The sequence below is a fragment of the Notechis scutatus genome, chromosome Z, assembly GCF_049901735.1.
Source record: "Notechis scutatus isolate UNSWTSFEM ecotype Mainland chromosome Z, rNotScu1.2, whole genome shotgun sequence".
NCBI lineage: Eukaryota > Metazoa > Chordata > Lepidosauria > Squamata > Elapidae > Notechis > Notechis scutatus.
The window spans coordinates 109,919,014-109,940,394 of NC_142025.1; the positions used below are offsets into that span (position 1 = coordinate 109,919,014).

Sequence of the window (21,381 nt, forward strand, 5' to 3'; positions counted from 1 at the left end):
CAATAGGCTGCCCCAAATTTAAATCTGAAACCACTGTAAAAGTCTGACTCACAGACAAACACTATACAGAAGCCTGATGATTTCGGGTTTTCTTCCGCGTAAGATTGGAAGTATCTAGGCAACTTTTCGATGAAGTCTCATTCATCATCTTCAGGCTTCTGTCTTCAGCTCTGTGCTTCTCAGAGTGATGTGAGCTTGCAGCTGCTTCTTCCTTTTAACTGCTAGTGGGGGTGTGACTTGATTGGGTGGGGGCTTGGCTGTGTTCTGATTGGGTGGGGTGTGTTCTCATTGGTTGGGGTTTGGCTGTGTTCTGATTGGTTGGGGGTTGGCCATGTTCTGATTGGCTGGAGGTGTGTTCTGTTCAGGTGGGGGCTTGGTTGTGCTCAGGTTGGTCAGTTACTGGGGGATTTGAGCTGGTGAGCTGTGATCTTGCTGTTTGGCTTCGAGTTCGTGGTCGTGCTGCATCTTCATGGTGGGGGTCAGTTCGCTTCATGTATGGCTCAGAGGGGTTTGAAGTGGATAGTGATGCAGCTGCAGTGCGGCTTCTGGTCTGTGGTCGTGTCTCATCTTCTGTGTGGGTGTGAGTCTGCTTTTTACGTGGAAGTGTGGTGGTGGCATCTTGTGTGGCCCTCGTGGGTGTGGGTCTGGTGTCATTCATCATGTTAGGTACTCGTCTGTTCATGAGGGCGGGTTTCCAAATGGCTGGTAAGCGGGAGGTGTCATCTCTTTTATTCATGCTGTGTGGGCGTTTTTCTATCTCTATGGCTTCTCTGATTATTCTGTTGTTGAAGTGTTCGGTTTTGGCGATAGTTTTGGTATTTTTAAAGTCAATCTCAGGTCCTGTGGCTTTGAGGTGTTGGACCAGGGAAGAGGTCGGTTCTTCTTTTTGATTGAGTTCTTATGTTCTTCAACGCGTGCACTTATTCTTCTGTTAGTTTGTCCAATGTATGTGGTGGGGCAGGCAGTGCAAGGGATTTCGTATACTCCTTGGTTTTCTAACTCGATTTTGTCTTTAGGGTTTCTAGGATGGTGGATATTTTTCTGTTTGTGCAGAATGCTGTTTTAATGTTGTGTTTTTGGAGGATCTTGCTGATTTTGTCTGTAGTGCCTTTTATATATGGGAGGAGGGCTTTTGCTGCTCTCTTGTTCTCTGTCTTGGATTTTGGTTGGGGTTTCTTTTTGGATTAGGTGGGTAATCTTCTTTCTTTGGAATCCATTGGCTGTTAGTACATTGGTGAGAGTGTTTAGTTCGGTTTTTAGGTGTTGTTCATCAGCTAAGCATTTTGTTCTGGAGATGAGTGTCTCCGCTACGGAATTGATCTGTGCTGGGTGGTGGTGTGAGAGTGCATGTAGATAGCGGTTTGTATGTGTTTTCTTCTGGTAGATGGTGTGTCCTAGGGAGCCATTGGGTTTTTTGTATACCAAGACATCTAGGAAGGGAAGTTGATTGTTAGCTTCTGTTTCCATGGTGAATTGTATTTTGGGGTGTAGGCTGTTGAGGTGTGTGAGGAAGTTGTTCAGTTTTTCTTTCCCGTGTGGCCAGATTATGAAGGTGTCATCTACGTATCTGAGCCAGAGTTTGGGTTTGTGATCATATTTTTCTAGAGCTTGTGTTTCAAAGTGTTCCATGTAGAGGTTTGCGATGACAGGTGAGAGGGGTGATCCCATGGGTGCTCCTTCTATTTGTTTGTATTTTTGTCCGTTGTAGGTGAAGTATGTATTGGATAGACAGTGGTTGGTCAGATCTAGGATGTGCTGGGGGGTTGTATTTGTTTTGGATGGCTGTCAAGGCTTCTTTTATTGGCACTTGGGTGAAAGAGGGATATGACATCGAAGCTCACTAGTAGGTCGCTGGGTTGTAAGTTTTGTTTCTTTTATGATCTCGATGAACTGGAATGAATTTCTTACATGTGAGTTGATGGATTCTGCATAGGGCTGTAGTTGTTTGGCAAGAAATTTGGCTAGGTTTTGTAGAGGTGAGCCTATGGAGCTGACTATTGGTCTAAGTGGAGTTCCTTCTTTGTGTATCTTGGGGAGACCATAAAGCTTAGGGCATCTGGATGATTTCTCTCTGGGTATGATTCTTTGCTGGATTTCTTCACTGGGGGAGGCTTTTATTTTGGATCTGGTGGTTTTTTCTAGGTAGGTGGTGGGGTCTGTCTTTAGAGGTTTGTATGTGGGGTCTAGGAGTAGGTTGGTTAACTTGGTTTGGTAGTCAGATGTGTTCATAACCACTGTCGCGTTGCCCTTGTCTGCTGGTAGGATTATTATGCTGGTGTCTTCTTTCAGGTTACGTAGTGCAGTTTGTTCTTCTTTGGATAAGTTGCTTTTGGGTGGTTTGCTAGTGTAGAGGATGTTGGTAATTTCGAGTCTGATTCTCAGCTGACGCAACTTATCATGTCAAGTTTTCAGACAGGGCCATTACTTCACATGTCACAGCGAGATGCTTACTATGGTTAAAACATTGGCAAGCGGACTTTAAGCACAAATGCAAGCTGGCTTCATCTCCTATTGTGGGAGACAGACTGTTTGACCCTTCCCTTGATCCGCTACTAATTGAAACCCGAAACAAAAAGAAAATTCTTCCTTCTCTTTTTCGGAAGTCAGATTCTAGAAACCCTCAGTCCTTTCAGAGGGGATCCTTTCGGCCCTTTTACCAGGGACCCTTTTCACCCAGATACCAGAGACCCCCCATCATTCAGACCAGGGCAGCAGCCAGACAGGTCTGACTTCGGGGATAGGAGCAGACGGGGTGGTCAATCCAAGAGATCCTTTCAGGGAGCAGGAAACAGGTCCTTTTGGCGTCCAAGATAACTCCCTGGACCCGACCCCCATTGGCAGATGCCTTAAATTATTCGTGGACCAATGGGACTCCTCAACCTTTGATTCCTGGGTCAGAGATATGATCAGATTTGGCCTTGCGCTGGAGTTTCAATCCACTCCCCCAGATTTTTTCATGTCATGCCCTCTCTCCAGAGATCCGGTTAAACGTAATCTCATGGAAACAGCTATCCAACACCTACTGGACATATGAGCCATCCAACCAGTAGCCACCAACCAATGAGGGCAAGGTTTCTATTCACGTTCGGGGGGGTGGAGAGCAATATTGGATCTGAAACATCTCAACCGTTTCTTAGTATATCGCAAGTTTAAAATGCACACCCTGCAATCTATCTTACTTTGCATCAGAAAGGGTGACGTCCTCACGTCCATAGACCTGATGGAGGCGTACCTACATATTGCTATTCGGCCTTCCCACTATAAATTTCTGAGATTCTGTTATAATAACCACCATTTCGAATATGTGGCCCTTTCTTTTGGCCTAGCTTCTGCCCCCAGGACCTTCACGAACATTCTCGCAGCGCTAGCTGCTCATCTCCGTGATATCCCCATACGACTCCAGTGTTATCTTGATGACATATTGATTTTGTCATCTTCCTATCATCAAGCAGTCAGAGATACTCAGGACACATTACAATCCCTACAACAACACAGGTTCTCAGTAAATTGGAAAAAGAGTCATTTAATACCATCGACTCGGTTAACCCATCTGGGGGCAGTCATAGATACGGTGGAAGGCAAAGTTTACCTGTCACCAGATAGACTAAATAGCATTAGCAATTAATTAAGGAGATCAGGGTTCTTAAGAGGGTGTCCCTAGCGGAACTATCAAAATGGTTAGGCAAGATGATCTCATGTATCTCTATCATCCCTTGGGCCTGGCTCCACACTAGATCCCTCCAGTGGTTCCTGCTCCCATACTAGCGCTCCGGCCGAAGCAACTCCAAATACAAGGTCAAGGTACCATCAAAGGTCCTCATATCTCTCCTCTGGTGGACCAGACCAGTCATCAACAGAGGCTGCCTCTTCAAAGAGCCACACAGACTTACCATCACCACTGATGCCAGCCTGTTTGGATGGGGAGCGCATGTTAAATCGCTCAAAACCCAAGGCCGCTGGTCTGTCATAGAACAGTCGTGCAGCATAAACTGGCTGGAGCTTCGGGCAGTACACCTGGCTCTCCACAGCTTCCTTCCACAGGTACGCAATCAGCACGTACTAATATTGACTGACAATGTAACAGCCAAAGCTCACATAAACAGACAGGGGCACACAGTCGAAACATCTCATGCGGGAAGTGGAACGCTTTATGTCGTTGGGTGGAGAGCAACCTACTTTCCATCAAAGCAGAGCACTTTTCGGGCCTGTCGAATACACAGGCAGACTGGCTGAGCAGGGCCACGATCGATCAATCGGAGTGGCGCCTCCATCCGACCCTGTTTCAAGAGGCGCAGGACATTTGGACAGCGGGTGGTGGACCTGTTCGCTTCCCCCCTCAACGCTCAGCTCCCGAGATTTTTTCCCAGGTACCCCTCGCATGGAGCGGAGAACTTCAATTTGCTCCGCTGTCGTTGGCCCCCCGGGACTTCTGTATGCATTCCCGCCACTTCCATTGCTTCCCAAGGTCATCCAGAAGCTGCTAGACGAGAGGGCGGAGCTGCTTTTAGTAGCTCCTTACTGGCCCAGACGGCCGTGGTTTGCAGACCTCCGCAGTCTATCCGTATCAACATCATGGAGAATTCTGCCAGCCAGGGTCTCGCTAAACCAGGGACCCCTTCAACATCCAGATCCTCAATGGTTGCACCTGACGAAAAGTTTTCCAACAGAGTTATCGCCACTATCCAAGCTTCCAGACGCCCCTCAACAACTCACATTTACAATGCCACATGGTCCAGTTTCTGCAAATGGTGTACCAAGTCTCGAATTGATCCCATCTCTCCATCTGTGGCTCAAATCCTAGAGTTCTTGCAAGAGGGACTTGACAAGGGATTATCACCTAATACGTTGAAAAGACAGGTGGCGGCCTTGGCATCAGTTCTCACTTGTGAAGGTCTACTATCTCTTTCCCATCATCCACGCATACAGAGTTTCCTTCGAGGTCACAAATTTACACCCTCCAGTGGTACACCATTATCCCACCTGGGATCTTAAGAAGGTCCTCGTCGCACTCACTAAAGGCCCTTTCGAACCCTTGAAATCGTCAAGTCTCCAATTTCTGACGTATAAAGTAGTTTTCCTGGTAGCGGTCACTTCTGCTTGTCGTATTTCGGAGATTGCAGCTTTGTCTATCAGACAAGATCTTTGTGTTTTCCATTCTGACCGGGTGGTCCTTCGCGCTGATCCTACGTTTATACCCCAAATTAACTCAGTTTTTCATAGGGCACAAGAGCTGATACTTCCTAATTTTTGTCCCAGACCATCCCAAGGGTTGGAACTACAATGGCATAGGCTTTATGTGAGGCGAGCATTGTGAATATATATTAACCGCACAGCGGCTTTCAGAAAAACGGAAGCCTTATTTGTGTCATTTCAGACCAACACTCAGGGATGCAAGGTCTCGCCTTCTACAATAGGCCGTTGGCTACGGGCCACGATAGCGAAAACGTATCAGTCTCAATCACTGTAGGTGCCCAGGGGCATAACAGTTCATTCAACAAGGAGCGCCGCAACATCAGCAGCATGGGCCACACAGGCACCAATAACTGAAATTTGTTGAGCCGCAACCTGGGCCTCTCCATCGCCATTCATTAGGCATTATAAAATAGGTGTGTTTGCATCCGCTGAGGCCTCCTTTGGCAGAAGAGTTCTGCAACGGGTCCACAGGGACCAGGAGGGGCTTCCAGGCCAGACGGAGTCCCTCCCGTAGGACAGGCCAAGTTTTGGTATGTCCCACTACTGGATGCTCTGAACAGCTCATGGGAGAAAGGGCGTTGCTACTTACCTGACACGCCCGTTCTCTTTGAGCTGTGAAGAGCATCCAGCCCCACCCTTTTTCCATCTGGTGGGGTCCTGTTTCGGCCAATGAATTGTTAGGGCATTGAGGACGAGGGCGTTTATTTTTCTCATCTTCGCCAAAACTGGGGTACGCTGGGGAGGAGTCCCGTGGAGGAGGAGGAGTGTTCCACAAATTAAGCCCAGCCTAGACATGCAGAGACTGAAGCACCTCCCACTACTGGATGCTGTTCACAGCTCAAGGAGAACGGGCGTGTCAGGTAAGTACCAACGCCCTTTCTCCAAACTGGTGCTTTTGAATAGTTAATGTAAGAAAGTTTGCTATCTGTTTTAAGTCTGTTGTGGGAGCAGGACCAGTCTCTGAAAAATTGAAATGCATATCATTTAGTGCAACATATGATTAGCAGAATCTAAAATATGATCAGAAAGTCAACTTATATAGTGACCAATGGGCTGAGTTGCTAAATTGAGTTTCAGGTTTTCCCACCCCACTTTTGAAGGAGCAGCTCTAGCCAGGAAGAATTTTACAAAATACTAACAACTGAGTCTAGATCTACAATTCACCACATTGCTAAGCTACCTGTCTTTTTTTTAAACAAACTTTATTGATTATAGAACTAAAATATCAAACAAACACATACACAACACACAGAAAAAAAAAGAAAAAGGAAAAAAGTGCAGCCTCCTTACTTTGGTTGAAAGAGTGGGTAAATCTGTCGAATAAAAGGATCTTATTTTTAGAAGGCCATGATTTACAGAGGGGATGGCACACATTTTTATGGGACACTGGAAAAATTAAGCAGCAGTATTTCCATAGACATAATTAGAGATTCCTTATTGGCTAATTGGAATAAAATAAAATAAAACATTATTTAAAAATCTCATACTGGATCTCAACGATGGAGGCGATGATACATCCAAATAATCTAGATCTTAATAAAATGATAAAATACAAAGACCTTCTTGATGTGCAAGGAACTTTAAAATCATGGCAAGATCTCCAAGAACAAGGGCTACAAGTAGACCGTCGGGCTTATTTGCAAATTCAAAATAGATATAGCCAGGACAAGAAAAATTTTGGAATTTATACTAAGGCACAACAATTAGATAAAATCCTATTAGGTCCAGATAAAAAAATATAACTAAATTTTACAATTACTTATTAGAGATGGAATTAGAAGAGGAAGTAGTCAAAGGCAACATGATAGCTTTGAGCAGAAACATAGGACATAGCATTACATTATTAGAATGGGAAAAGGTCTGGACAAGGAATAATAAAATTACAAAATCAGCAACATATAAAGAAAATGCCTATAAAATGTTTTATAGATGGCATCTCTCACCCTCGAGAATAGCGAAAATGTCTCCTAACATGAATCCGAATTGCTGGAAATGTAAAAAGAAACAGGGAACATTTTTTCACATGTGGTGGTCCTGCACTGACGCCCAAAGATACTGGCATAGAATTAAAAAAATGGTTAGAAGAAATAATGGTGGAGCAAATTGAATTAAAACCAGAATTCTTCCTATTGGGGATATTTAATAGACAAATTTCTTAAAAAGTCAAATATATAATACTGCATATTCTTACTGCAGCCAGAATAATCTTTGCACAGTGTTGGAAACAAGCAGATATTCCAATAGAGGAAATGATTATTCAGTAAGATAACAGCCTGTGCAGAGATGGATAAGTTAACCTTAGCACTTAAGGAAAAAGAAACATCAGAATATTATAGAAGCTGGGAATGCTGGTATGATTGGATAGAACAAAAATAGAAAATATATTAGTAAACAACGTAAAATGTAAAAGAGGTAGTAATTATATATTCGCAATAAGATGTATTTGTAAATATATCACCAATATTGATAACAAATAAGGCACCATAGACGGTCGATAGTAGAATTGTTAGCTAAGCTACCTGTCTATGGAGATTCTCAGTTATCCAGGTCATGGTTGCCCTAAAGGTGTTTCTTCAAGAGGCAATTGGACTTTCTGTTTTTTTTTCTTTGGAGATGTTTAGCTTCTCATCCAAGAAGCTTCTTCAGCTCTGACTGGATGGTGGGGAAGGGAAGGATTTATATTCCTATGTCATTCCTATGTTGCTAAGCTACAGTTCAGTGTCCTTCCCAACTTGACCATGGAGGGTTTTGTAGAAGGATGAGAAGAAGAATAAGTTGTGTAAGGAAAGGACTCTGATCTTAGTTCCTCACTGTTGTGTTTATAGGAAAAATACGGGATCACCTTGGATCACACATCCAAAATTTTCCAGAACCTGAATGGGGCCATTGGTAAGTAAATAGTGCTCCCAATGAATCAGCAAAAATATGTCTTGCAGAGGAGGAACTGCTCGAAGACAAACAGGAAAGGAGTAGACAGTGCTTGGGAAATTTTGTGACCTGGAGATCTCAAAATACAGGACTTGTCGCCTTAACAAACCCAAGTAGAGTTGAAATTTCACCTAGAGCAGAATGAAGGAGACCAGGGCTGTCTGGACAATTTAAACAAAGCAACTATTCTAATGGCATGAGGCAACCACCAACCTTGTATACGTGCTTACAACATCACAATGCACATAACCAAAAGGTGTTGGTTTGATTTGTTTATCATTTGTGCACAGAGATACACCACGGACACCTCTTGTTAAGGCTATTATGATTTAATGGGTTTGAAGAACATCCACTATGGATGACCAGCAGTATCCTTTGATGTATCTCTGGTGGATTCAGAAAGCCAGAACAAGTCATCATGGAGAATGAGAGGCAGTACTCCTGCTATCTTTGTCTCTCTGCACCATCTAGATTAGAAGAAATTGACATAATGAATCCATTTCTACCATCATCATCATTTTATTTAATTGTCATTATGTTTTCCACACCTATTTACTTTTTAAAGAAATTTATAGAGCCACCTAATTCACACATGGGGACTCTGGGCAGCTTTCAACATTAAAATGACACAATCTAAAAAACCCCAATGTACATACATACACATACACCATGGCACCACCAAACACAACCAGTGCCTCAGATAGAAAGTCCAAATGGAAAGTGATAAGAACAACCAAGAAGATTATAAGAAGCTCACTTCCCGTTATTCAGGATACTGCTTATAAGTGCTATGTGCTTAGAGCTCAAAGCATTGTTAGATATCCCACACACCCACTTCAAGGTCTGTTTCTGTTGCTTCCCTCTGGGAGGAAGTTTCAAAGTATTTCTAGCAGGACTACCAGATTCTGTAACAGCTTTGTTCCCTATGCCATCTGTCTGGTAAACTCACAATATTCGTTTCTCTTTCCATATACATGCATACATCTGAAGTAGACTGTTGTTTCTCTGTGTCATATAATATATATGGGTGTGTATATATGTGTGTGTGTGTGTGTGTGTGTGTGTGTGTTTGTTTGTCATGTTTATATAGTGCATATTGGAGGCGGTGACCCTTTGAGAGCTGTATGCCACAAAATTTCATTTTAATGTATGCTGATTAGTGTACATTTAAAGTGACAATAAAGTTAGTTTAAGTCTAATTAGCCACTTGTTAAACTCCATATCAACCTGGGTTCCCTGTTTATTTATTAAACATATTTACATAGCTCTCCAACTCGCACACAATGGGCAACTATGTAATACCTACCTGTATTACATACTGTGTTTGTGTAATATATATGTAAGCTGGCTTACATACGTATTTATACTCCTACCTCCTATTTTCCCCATATCAACAAACCTGCAAGGTTGGTTGGGCAGAAAGGGAGTGACTGGTCCAAAGTCACCAGCTGGCTTTTGTGCTTAAAGGAGGACCAGCACTCATATACAATATCTTGGCTTCTAAGCCAGCAACTTAACCACGACTCCAAACTGGCTCATTTTTACTTTTTTTTTCTGGTTTTGCAGAAGAGGTTGTGCTGAAATTTGAGCAGACCCGTGTGCGAGCCCGAAATGTTGCATACGATACCCTTCCTGTGGTTGTCCATGGCAATGGACCCACCAAGGTAAGTTGTCCCTTTACAATTTACATTTGCACAATGTTTATACCCAGACATTGACTCCATTCAAAGATCCTGTGAAGCAGGTTGCACCTAGATAGATAGATAGATAGCTAGGTAGATGGATAGATGGATAGATGGATGGATGGACGGACGGACGGACGGACAGACAGACAGACGGATGGATTAGCCTATAGGCCATATCAACCAGGGGTGGGATTCAGCTGGTTCGGGTGAACCAGATGTTAAATTTACATCTGGTTCACCAAACCGGTAGTTGAACCAACCAGCTGGCCCCACCCACCCCGGCCCTCCCAGGAGACTCCACATGGCCAATTTTGGATGCAGGTAAGTGCAGGGTCCAGTTGGAGGCTCTGGGAGGGCGAAAAATGCCCCTTCTGGAAGTCCGGAAACTGGCCTGTTTCCAGCTTCCGGGGGATCTCCAAAGCCTGGGAAGGCTGTTTTCGCCCTCCCTAAGGCCGAGGGAAGCCTCCGGACTCTGGGGATGGTGAGAAATGGCCCTCCTGGAAGTTCTGGTAGGCCACGCCCACCATGGCCACACCCACCCAGCAACTGGGCAGAGAACCAGTTGTTGGGATTTTTGAATCCCACCCCTGATATCAACGTATAGGTTCAAACACATATTACCAATAAAATTCTAAACAATTTAAAATGAGAGTAGGATAAAATACAATAGTTATAGGATTAAATACAAAAATGTCATACATAAATATGTAAGATAGAATAAAATGAGACAAAATTATATTTCTGTATCCCACCCCTGGAATCTACCCCAATCAGGCCCACCTATGCCAATCACAGTGGGACCATTTTAGTTAGAAATCGTGTTGTATTAAATGTTGTTTTCAGGTTCTGGCCACCCATGAGGTATGTTGTTTAAATATGGGCCTCTCACTGGACCATATATGGATCAAGGTACTTATTTCTCGCCCCTTTATACAAACAGCAATTGAATAATGTATGAGTCAGATCTTCTACCTCTTCAGCAAAGAGCAAAATGTCTGTGCGTACTTGCCTGCTTAGGAAGTTGATATTGAGTTTCTACATCTTCAGGGAGTGGGGAGCTAAACAAGGCTGCTCTTTCTTCATTGTTCTCCAAAGATCTCAAATTCACTTCCTTCCTTACTCACTTGTTAAGAGCTCTAAAGCAGAATCCAATTTCAGAAGTATTAGTGCAACTGAGCTCCATTCCGTCTTTCACTGATTTTTTTTCCTTCTCTCCATGCAGTTACAGCTGAATTATTTGGGGAATTACATCCCCAATGCCTGGACATATGAGGGGGGCTGTGAAGTGTGCGATGATGACCTCCTGGATATGTCGGACTTACCAGTGAGTCTCTGGGTATCCTGGTAGAGCTTGAAAGTAGGGGAGGAATATGACCCAGATGGGTTTTGGTAAGGATCTTAAGCCAGGGGTGTCCAACCTTGACAAGTTTAAGACTTCTGGACTTCCAGAATTCCTCTGTCGGCCATGTAGGCTGGGGAATTCTGGGAATTGAAGTCTACAAGTTTTAAAGTTCCCAAGGTTAGACATCGCTAGTCTGAGCTTTGAGACATAGATCTCTTTTCTGTCCTCCATTGCCAGAAAGAGTCATATCCACGTGTTCTGCTGGGTGTCTTTATTGAAAAGCCTATACCGTTCCTGCCTCAGTTTCTTCAGCGTCTTCTGACTTTGGACTACCCTTATTCTCACCTCAGCCTCTTCATTCACAACCACGTGAGTTGAGTCTATAAGCAGCCCTCCTTGACTTTAGATTGCAACTCCCATCAGCCCATGGGCCTGTCAGCTTGGGATGATGAGAATGGTCTTCCCAAAAATCTAGAGGACTATTATGTTATGGGGAACTTCTGGGATTGCTCAACTTCCTTTATTTCAGTAATTTCCTTGATACCGATTGCTTTTCAGCTGTGTGTCACTGGAATGAGATCCACAGCTGGACATGGTATCTATTGCAGAGGTTGTAACTCTGGATTCCCTGGGGGAGGATTGGAAATGAACAGGGAACAGATGTTAGCTTCCCTCTCTTCCAGTTATGAAGCTGAAATCTGCAGAGATCTCAAAAAAAAATGTTAAAAATGTACAATAACCAAGCTTAGCATGGTTATAATTAAGTATAGAAACATATTTCCAAAAGGGACAGAAAGAAAAATTAACCCTTGGCAAATTGAGACTGTCTGCAAAAATATAAAATACAAAACAATTCAAATCGGTGCTACGAGATTTCAAGTAATAAAATATTTCTAGCTTGTAGAAAAGTTCCAGCTGGCTGGAATATAATGTGGCTAAACAGAAAGAGAATTGAGGAGGTTTAAGAGCCATCCTATTATTTCCACTGCCTGCCTGTCAACCTTGTGAGGTAGCCTTGACAGAAAGCATACTCAGGATTACTCGCTCTGTTTTAGTATACGGTTACATTAGTGGAAAGTATACCTTTCCTCCCACACATTTACAATCGAAGAATAGCAATAGCACTTAGACTTCTATACCACTTCACATGCTTTATAGCCCTCTCTAGGCAGTTTACATAGCTGGCATATTACCCTCAAAAATCTGGGTCCTCATTTTACATAAGGCTGAGTCAACTTGATGAGAATGTCAGGGTTACAAGTAATAGATCCAAATCGAGCAAAACTGCAAGGCAAGACATGGCAAACATCAGGTAGATTCTTCAAATAGCTTTATTGGAAATATCATATTGGCACAGATCTGGAGAAAACCGACTCTGAAGACTTCTATGATTTTCACCTAATTAAAAGTAAAAGTTTTCCACTTTCTCAAAACAATCACATGGTCCAATCGCGGTGCAGTCTGGTAGCCAAGTAATACCACTCTGCCTTCCTCTGACCAGGTGTGAGAATGTCTTTGGTTCCCAAGAGAAAATATTTTGCTTTGGCTACAGAATCCCAACTATCTCAAATCCACCTTCCCTATTCCTCAGCTCCAGTGTGGCAACACCGAAGCGGTCAAAAATGGCTTCGGTCAGGTCAGCTTCAGGGTTGACAGGGAACTGAACTGCTGACAGTTGGTAGAATTATCCTGCAATACTGCATTCTAACCACTGCGCCACCAAGACCCTTCGAAACAAGGGACGCTTCTGAGATGTTTGCCATGTCCTGTTTCTTGTTCAGGCTCAACTGTCTCTTATCTGACCATTTGCCTGGCCTAGTTTCACAATTTCAGCAACTTGAAGATATGTGGACTTCATCTCCCGGAATTCCCCAGAAAGCACGGCTGGCTGGGGAATTCTGGGAGTTGAAGTCCACACATCTTCAAGTTGCTGACATTGTGAATCGTTATTGTAGTCTGTGGCTCTTCTTTTCTGTCTCCTAAAATCATTCACAGATGCCATTACACCTCTTTTACCCAAACCTTGAGCTTCCCTTCCATCTTGGCAGCCCAAGGACATTAATAAACCTGTCTGACATTTTGCCAGGAGGTGTATCACGAGCCCCACATCCAAGCTGAATGGGATCAACTTCGCAAGGCTTTTGACACCATCAAACTAATAGGCCCAGAGGAAGATCTGAGTGAGGGCGAAGCCAGAGATATGGCTATGTAAGTAAATAATAGTGTAAGGATGTAGAGATTCTCAGTCATCCAGGTCATGGTTGTGCCAAAGGTGCTTTTTCAAGAGGCAACTGGACTTTCTTGTTTTTTTTTTCTTTTGAAGATGTTTCGCTTCTCATCCAAGAAGCTTCTTCAGCTTTGACAGGATAGTAGGGAATGGAAGGATTTATATTCTTTGCAGACAGCTCGTCATTTCCATCCTTTTTAGAGGGTCATTAGAGGGTCTTTGAAGCACTTGGAGGTTTATCATGTCCTCAGGATCACCTTGATCTTGGTTCCTGTAGTCTGTATTTTTTTTCCTCTGGAAATGCATTCCTACTTCCATCCCATTCAAGGATGTTCATCCCAAATTGTATAGCTAGAAGTCTGTAGAGATTCCCAGTCACTCACTATCCTGTCAGAGCTGAAGAAGCTTCTTGGATGAGAAGCAAAACGTCTTCAAAAAACAAACAAACAAGAAATTCCAGTTGCTTCCTGAAAAAGCACCTTTTGGGTAAATAGAGTGTAAGAAATGACAGATTCAGCTATCAAAAATGGCTAGGAAAGCACGCTGTGTGTGTCTGATGGGGAGGGGAACAGCATGCCATAAGCAAAAGCAGAGATGCCAAGGCACATTTTCAATAGAGCTGGCATCATATCCCCCTGCCCCATACACGGCCAGCAGAAATTCAACCAAGAAAGCTTTGCTTGTGGCTACTAAGCGCTACTTTTCAGATGCCGTTTTGATTATTCCCAGATTTCAGGTGCGACATAGCAATGAATTGTGATTCTGCAGATGTTTTTTTCCCTCCAGAAGTCCCCAGAATTAACACATGCTGATAAATGGCTGTATTCATCATCTTCTTTTAACAATAATCTCTTGCGGGATGGAGTCTGGGCAACTGAATGGACCTAGTAGAATATTTACTGGCCAGATGCCCTTCCTGTTGCCAGTGCGGAATTTTGTTGAGCAGATATATTCTCATTGTGCCTAGAGAGAAAAAAATATCTGCCTCTACCTAGGATCGAACTCATAGCCTCCTGATTCCGAGGCAAGAGCTCCACCTCTAGGCCACCACGCCACTCCTTGAGAAGTGATCGTGTTCCTAACACAATAAAAGCCATATGAGTGGGGAACATCTGCCTAAACCTGAGAATAAAAATCAAGTCTGAGATACTTGTCTACTCCAGGATTTAAATGCTACTCTTCTATTCCCTGTAAGCCCCCCAAAAACCAAAATGCCATTGTATTCTCATGCTTGAGACCTGCTCCATATTTACATAATGGTTCTGTCTAGTCTGAGAACTGCTGGTTCCTGCTAGCTAGATTTAACTCTTAACCCACTTTTCGTGCGCCTACAGTCTTTTGAAAGGCAAAAGAGCTTTTTGAGATGGCGAGAAGAGAAGACCAAAGCATTTTCAAGGGCTAAAGTAAGCCAAGTCGAGAACTGAAGACATTTCCATGTGTTCAGTGTCTTTCTCAATATTTTGACCGATTTCATCTGCCTTTGTAGCCCAGTGGGGAACTAGAAAAGGGAACAAGAAAATACTTCACTTCCTGGGGAAAAACAAAGGAGTCCAGATGTCACTAACTTCATCAGTGAGATGGGTCTATTGAGGTTGCAGATAACAACTGCAAGTAGTCCTTGACTTACAACAATTTGTTTTGTGACCATTCAAAGTTACAACAGCACTGAAGAAAAGTGACTCACAACCATTTTTCACACTTACAACCATGGCAGCATCCCTATGGTCTTCTGATCAAAATTCAGATGCTCAGCAACTGTTTCATATTTATGACTGTTGCAATATCCCGGGGTTGAAATGTGATCCCCTTTGTGATCTTCCCAATAAGCGAAGTCAGTTGGGGACACTAGATTTAACTTTAACAACCATGTCACTAATTTAACAACTGCAGTGATTCACTTAACAATGGTGGCAAGAAAGGTCATAAAATGGGGCAAAATTCACTGAAGAAATGTCTCACTTAGCTACATAAATTTTGGGCTCGATTGTTGTAGTAAGTCGAGGGCCACCTGTACAAGGTCTCCTGTGTTCGGTTAGCAGAGAGAAATGGTCAGCAAAGCATCAACGTTTTAATCCAGTGGTTTTTAACCTTGGCCATTTTAAGATGGGTGAACTTCAACTCCCCAAATTCCCCAGCTAGCCTGCCATCTTTAAGTCCACCAGTTTTAAAGCTGGCAAGTTTGAGAAACACAGTTCTAATCCATCTTTCTTTCTTTCTTTCTTTCTTTCTTTCTTTCTTTCTTTCTTTCTTTCTTTCTTTCTTTCTTTCTTTCTTTCTTTCTTTCTTTTTCCTTCCTTCCTTCCTTCCTTCCTTCCTTCCTTCCTTCCTTCCTTCCTTCCTTCCTTCCTTCCTTTCTTTTCCTTTCTTTTCTTTTCTTTTCTTTTCTTTTCTTTTTTTTTGCATTCCAGGGATCTGTGCCGACAGGATCCCACCTGCGACTATTACTTCAGCTTTGATGCTGACGTGGTGGTGACAAATCCCGAAATCCTGCAGATACTTATGCAGGAGAACAAGTAAGCAGTCGTTCCCATACCCACCCGAGCTCTCAGCCTAGATGCATATCACTTCTCTTCCCAACCACTGGCTTTTTCACTCCTGATTTCTATATTACTCCTCTGCACCATCCAGGTATGTGATTGCTCCCATGGTGTCTCGGTATGGCAAGCTTTGGTCCAACTTTTGGGGAGCCCTGAGTCCCGATGAATATTATGCCCGGTCAGAGGACTACGTGGAATTGGTGCAAGGCAAGAGAATGTGAGTAGGAATTTTAAACAGTTGGATGGTTGGATGGGCTTTTGTACAGTTCAAGACTTCTACAAGTCAGCTAGATGTGTCTGTTTTCCCATGTACACCAGACAAGAAAGTTAACCAAATTCTGCTTTATTGTGAGGCTAATTATTAGAATCTCGCAAGTCTGAAAGTACAAATCTCCCACTGTCTCCTTTACATACCAATAAACTAGGGAGAGTCCCCTTCTTGACTCAGCCTGCCATCCTTCCAAGGTGGGTAAAATAAGAGATTGTTGGGGGCAATAGCCTGACTCTGTAAACCAGTTAGAGAGGGCTGTAAAAGCACTGTGAAGCAGTATATAAGTCTAAGTGCTATTGCTACTCTTCAATTGTAAAGGTATCTTATCTTACCATTGGTGGGATTAAAAATTTTTTATTACCAGTTCTGTGGGCATGGCGTGGCTTGGTGGGCGTGGCTTGGTGGACATGGCTTGGTGGGCATGGCAGGAGAAGGATACTGCAAAATCCCCATTCCCTCCCCACTCCACTAACCTGCTTTCCAGCTCTGTTCTTCTGTGCAGGGCAACAAAAGAAGGCCCAGCCGATCAGCTGGGACTTTGGAGGCAGAGAATAGATGAGGGTGGGGCCAGTCAGAGGTGGTATTGGCTGGTTCTCCTAACTACTCAAAATTTCCACTACCAGTTCTCCAGAACTGGTCAGAACCTGCTGAATCCCACCTCTGAAAAACAACCTTACCTTACGTTATCTTCTCATCTTACTTTACCTTACCTTATCTATCTTATCTTCTTATCTTACCTCACCTCATCTCATCTTATCTTATTTTATCTTAACTATCATATTTTCTTGGGAGGCAAGAGAAAGAGATGGCTTCCATCAATCTCCCTCCCTGTGGTCTTCCAAGAAGCCTTGTTGCATCTGGAATTTCGGACTGAATACTCCTTGGCATAATCTGAAAAAGGAAATGCTTTTCTTTTTCTTTTCTCTTTAATTTTCCGATCCCCATACTGCTGCCTTGCTTGTGGTTCTGCGGATTCTCATGGTGTTTTTCCCCTCTATTGCAGTGGGGTGTGGAACGTGCCCTATATCTCTCAGGCCTACCTGTTGAAAGGGGAGATCTTAAGGCAGGAGTTGCCCCAACGCAATATTTTCACCTTGGAGGACACGGATCCGGACATGGCCTTTTGTAAAAGTGTGCGGGAGAAGGTGAGAATTTTAGTGTCCTCACAGGCTGTTCATCCCAAAGAGTAAAGTTCTTAAGTTGTTTTTTGTATTTTATATTGATACTATAAGTCTATTACAGAAGTCTTCAGTTGAGAACTAAAGTTTCAGCAACTGTTCAAAGTTGGGAGGGTGCTAAATGTCGTAGTCCTCAACTTACAACTGTTTGTTGAGCAACTGTTCAAGGTAACAACGTTGTTCTGACCTAGCCTTCCCAAGATCATGAAGCAGACTCCTCGTCCCAATCAAAACCCCTTTTATTTAGGTCAAAGTGAATTCCTCTCCAGCAAAGTCCCGGCAAACAGCCTTTCATGAGATTTCACAACTACAGACCTTTATCAGGCTTGGAGAGTTGCCAGGCCGATATCTTCCAAATGCCATGCTGTAGCAGCAATTCTTGGCAAGAAGTCAGGAACAGAACTTCACTCTAATGAATTGAACTAATTGTCTTCTGCAAACCCCACTCCCCTTTCACTCCTCTTTATTCCCTGTGGGAGGGGCCATTCACCGTCCACCTGAGCCTTTACTCCTGAGTAGACCCTTGTTCCTTAACTATTCCCTTCTCCTGGCAGCTCTGCGCATGAGCACATCAGGAACAGGCTCCAGCTGTTCTTCTGTCCCACTGAACTCTGATTCTGAAGGCAACTGATAACTGTCAGACAGCCCTGGCCCCATCTCTGCCTCCGATGCAGAGCACTTGTTGGAACCTTCCCCAGACTCCAGGACTGGCCCATGTTCTTCCCCAACCTCCTCACTGTCCGAGTTTGCTGCTAGTTCTGCTGGCCGCTGGCGGGTTACAACAAATGGCAATGAAAAAAGTGACTTAGCTTTTTCACACTTACAACACTTGCAGCATCCCCATGGCCACACAATCAAAATTTGGTCACTCGGCAATTGGTTCATATTTATGACGGTTGCAGTGATCCCCATTTGCGACTATCTGACAAGCAAAGTAAACAGGGAAGCCAGATTCACTTAACCACTGTGTGACTAACTTAACAACTGTAGTGATTCACTTAACCACCCTTAAGTGGTCGTAAAACGGGGCAAAATTCACTTAACATATGTGTTGCTTAGCATTTTGGGCTCAATTGAGGTTATAAGTCAAGGACTACCTGTAGTTTGGACTGGTCTTCAAAATTCAGGAAACAATCTGGACATTTGACAGCCAACTTTTAACGATGGTTGCAGTGTGCCATGATCATGTGATCACCAATCATGACCTGCCCTGATGACTTCACACAAAGTCATTGGGGAAGCCAGCAAAGAAGGTCACACGTCTCTCCGGTAAATTGCTGGCAATCCTGCCTCTTTTTCTTCCAAAGAGCCTGGCACCTGCAGCACCTCCCTCCTTACCTGACAGCAACCCCCCACCCCCAGCCCTGCCACACTTGCACTGTGCTGCAGCAACCACTTACCTGTCTAGTAGTCTGTTGGTGAGCCTGTCTGGGACCTTGGACTTCCTGCTGGCTTCTCCATTGACTAGTTGGGAGCCAGCAGAAAGTTGCAAGGAGATCCTTGCTTAACAATCCACAGTCCTTGCTTAACAATGGCAGAGCGACTGATGAGATTGCCTTCACTAAGAGATGTGGTCATGTGATGCTTCACTTTACGACAGCATTGCATAGCAATGGAACCTCTGCTCCCAATTACTATTGTTAAAAGAAGTAGTTTGGATTTAGTATACTTTTTTATAAATAGTAGTTTTATAAGCAATTTACCTTTATTTTCCCCAGGGACTGTTCTGATGTATTCTTAAGGAGTAGAAATTTCCTTCAGACCAAAATATACTCTAAAGAGATATTTATTAACCTTGATAACTTTAAGAATTTCTTTTGTGGGTTTCAACTCCCAGAATTCCTCAGCCAACCTTGAAGTCCACACTTCTCAAAGTTATCAAAGTTGAGAAATGCTGCTCTAAGATTTTTTTTAAAAATCTGCAGAACAAGCACATGACATTTGTGAAAGATGTTTGTGTATATTTATATTTATATTACTTATATTTATTTCGAACATTTTTGGTATCCCTGGCATGTGAGTGCTTGGGATCCCAAGACTGTGCAAATTTGGCCTAAATTTGGCTCTTCCTCTTCTTTACAGGGCATCTTTCTCCATATTAGTAACCGGGATGATTTTGGACGCCTTATTTCCACCACTAGATACAACATCTCCCGCCTACATCCTGAGCTCTGGCAGATTTCTGAAAATCCTTTGGTGAGCATGCCCAGTTGCACAAGATGGGGTCCTTTTCTCTCTCAATCTCCTTCATCCAGCCCTGCGCCTAGATCTGGGAGTGTCAATCCCTCCCACAGACAAGTTGGTGTGGTATATGGAGAGTTTTATTAGTATTCCTCAGCAGTTCTCTTCACGCGGATTTAGAACTGTTCCAAACAAAGCCATTCACAAGCAAACCCAGATTAATCCCTCAGAAAAAGGCCAATTAGTCCATAAAACAAATAGCAAACTGCTCAAACAAGTAAGTCTCATAAACGTACACAAAGCCTCCAGGCAAAAATTGAAAGTCTTTAAGACCACGTTATCTCACGGGTTATAGAAGTTCAGAGTCTCAAAACTCTCAAGCAGGAAACACGAACAAACACACAGCCACGACCCCCAATCACATCATTCTCAGCAGGCCACCCTCAGCCTGCCATGCTAAATAGCTTCCCAGTGCAGCCCATCAAGAGGGGCAGGGCCTTCTCCTGAGCAATCTGGTAGACCTCCTAGTTTCTCTGCCCTGTGTGTTTTGAGATCCATCAGGGCAGACAGCTCCTCCCACTCCTCTTCACTGGCCTGCAAGCTGTCCCCAGCCAAAGCCCGTAATTCTCTTTCTGCCATCCGTTCAGGGTTAGTTGTTGTTCAGGGTCAGTAATTAACTCTGGTTCCTGATGTGCCAAGAATGAGCTCATTGTCCCTCAAGTCGGCCTCCAAGAAAGAGCCGTAGGAGTCGTCCAAGGGAGACATCACAGGGAGGACTTCTTTGGAGGGGTGAGAAATTGTATGCTGGTGGAACTACCTTTGCAGTTTGCAGGGCATTATGAGAAATCCACATGTACTTCCTGGGTAGCTGTCCTTTGAGCTTCCCACAATGCCCAAGGCCCTCTGAGAATTCTGGGAATTGTAGTTTCAGAGTATCTGAAAATGTTTGAGGAGATATGATGACAAGTTTTGCAGAAATGTTTATTCCAGGATTGGATTGCCTGATACACATTAGATCAGGTGAATGTTCTGATAACTTAGATTACTTTGTTTTTTAGTTTGTTCCTTTTCTTCCTGGACAGGACTGGCAGGAGAAATATATCCACGAGAACTACTCGCGCGTTCTTGAGGGAGAATTTTTTGAACAGGTGATTTATGTCTCTTTTCCCTGATCCTCTTGAGTTGTTGATTTGGCCCTTTCAAACTTCCTGGGCTCACTGTTTCTTCTTCCTGTTGGTAGCCTTGCCCTGATGTTTACTGGTTTCCGGTGTTCACCGATCAGATGTGCGACGATCTGGTGGAAGAGGTGGAACACTTCGGCCAGTGGTCTGGAGGAAAACATGAGGTGGGACCACCCTAGCCTTTTTTCCTCCACCAAGATGATCCTTCAGGTTGCTTAATTTGGAAATCGGGAGAGTTGGGAAGAGGGTCAAAGAAGACTTGTAAAATCACGAGGGACCTTAGAACAAAAACAATTGGAACGCTGAATGTTAAAACAAGGTATTATTGAGGAGTAGGGCAGTTCACAGAAGGATCAAAAGAAATAAAAATGGTGACTACTCTTCTTTCCTGTGTGTTGGAAGTAAAACAAGAGTTGTGCTTCACAAACACAGTCATGGCCATGATAATTTTTGGCCCTTTTCATCCTATAGACAAGGTGTATAAAATGGACTATGATATGGGGAGGGAGGAACACTGGATTCGGGGTGCCTCCAAGCCCACATCTTATCCACACCCCACAATATGGACATTGGAAAAAGAGTCAGAAGAGATGAAAGGACAGGCTCCATAATTTATGGAATTTCTTGCTTACAAGACAGGGAGACCATACTTAACCTG

At 43.6% G+C, this 21,381-nt stretch overlaps 1 protein-coding gene across 1 annotated transcript in view; it reads left to right on the top strand.

The window, feature by feature from the left end:
* PLOD3 (procollagen-lysine,2-oxoglutarate 5-dioxygenase 3) overlaps window positions 1-21,381 on the top strand; it is a 56,212-nt gene that overhangs the window by 26,534 nt on the left and 8,297 nt on the right. Inside the window, exons 6-16 of the mRNA XM_026683942.2 lie at window positions 8,019-8,082; window positions 9,688-9,785; window positions 11,029-11,130; window positions 11,386-11,517; window positions 13,235-13,356; window positions 15,784-15,888; window positions 16,004-16,129; window positions 17,187-17,328; window positions 19,444-19,557; window positions 20,625-20,690; window positions 20,783-20,887. Of these exons, the coding sequence (XP_026539727.1) occupies window positions 8,019-8,082; window positions 9,688-9,785; window positions 11,029-11,130; window positions 11,386-11,517; window positions 13,235-13,356; window positions 15,784-15,888; window positions 16,004-16,129; window positions 17,187-17,328; window positions 19,444-19,557; window positions 20,625-20,690; window positions 20,783-20,887 (1,176 nt within the window). The remainder of the gene's footprint in view (window positions 1-8,018; window positions 8,083-9,687; window positions 9,786-11,028; window positions 11,131-11,385; window positions 11,518-13,234; window positions 13,357-15,783; window positions 15,889-16,003; window positions 16,130-17,186; window positions 17,329-19,443; window positions 19,558-20,624; window positions 20,691-20,782; window positions 20,888-21,381) is intronic.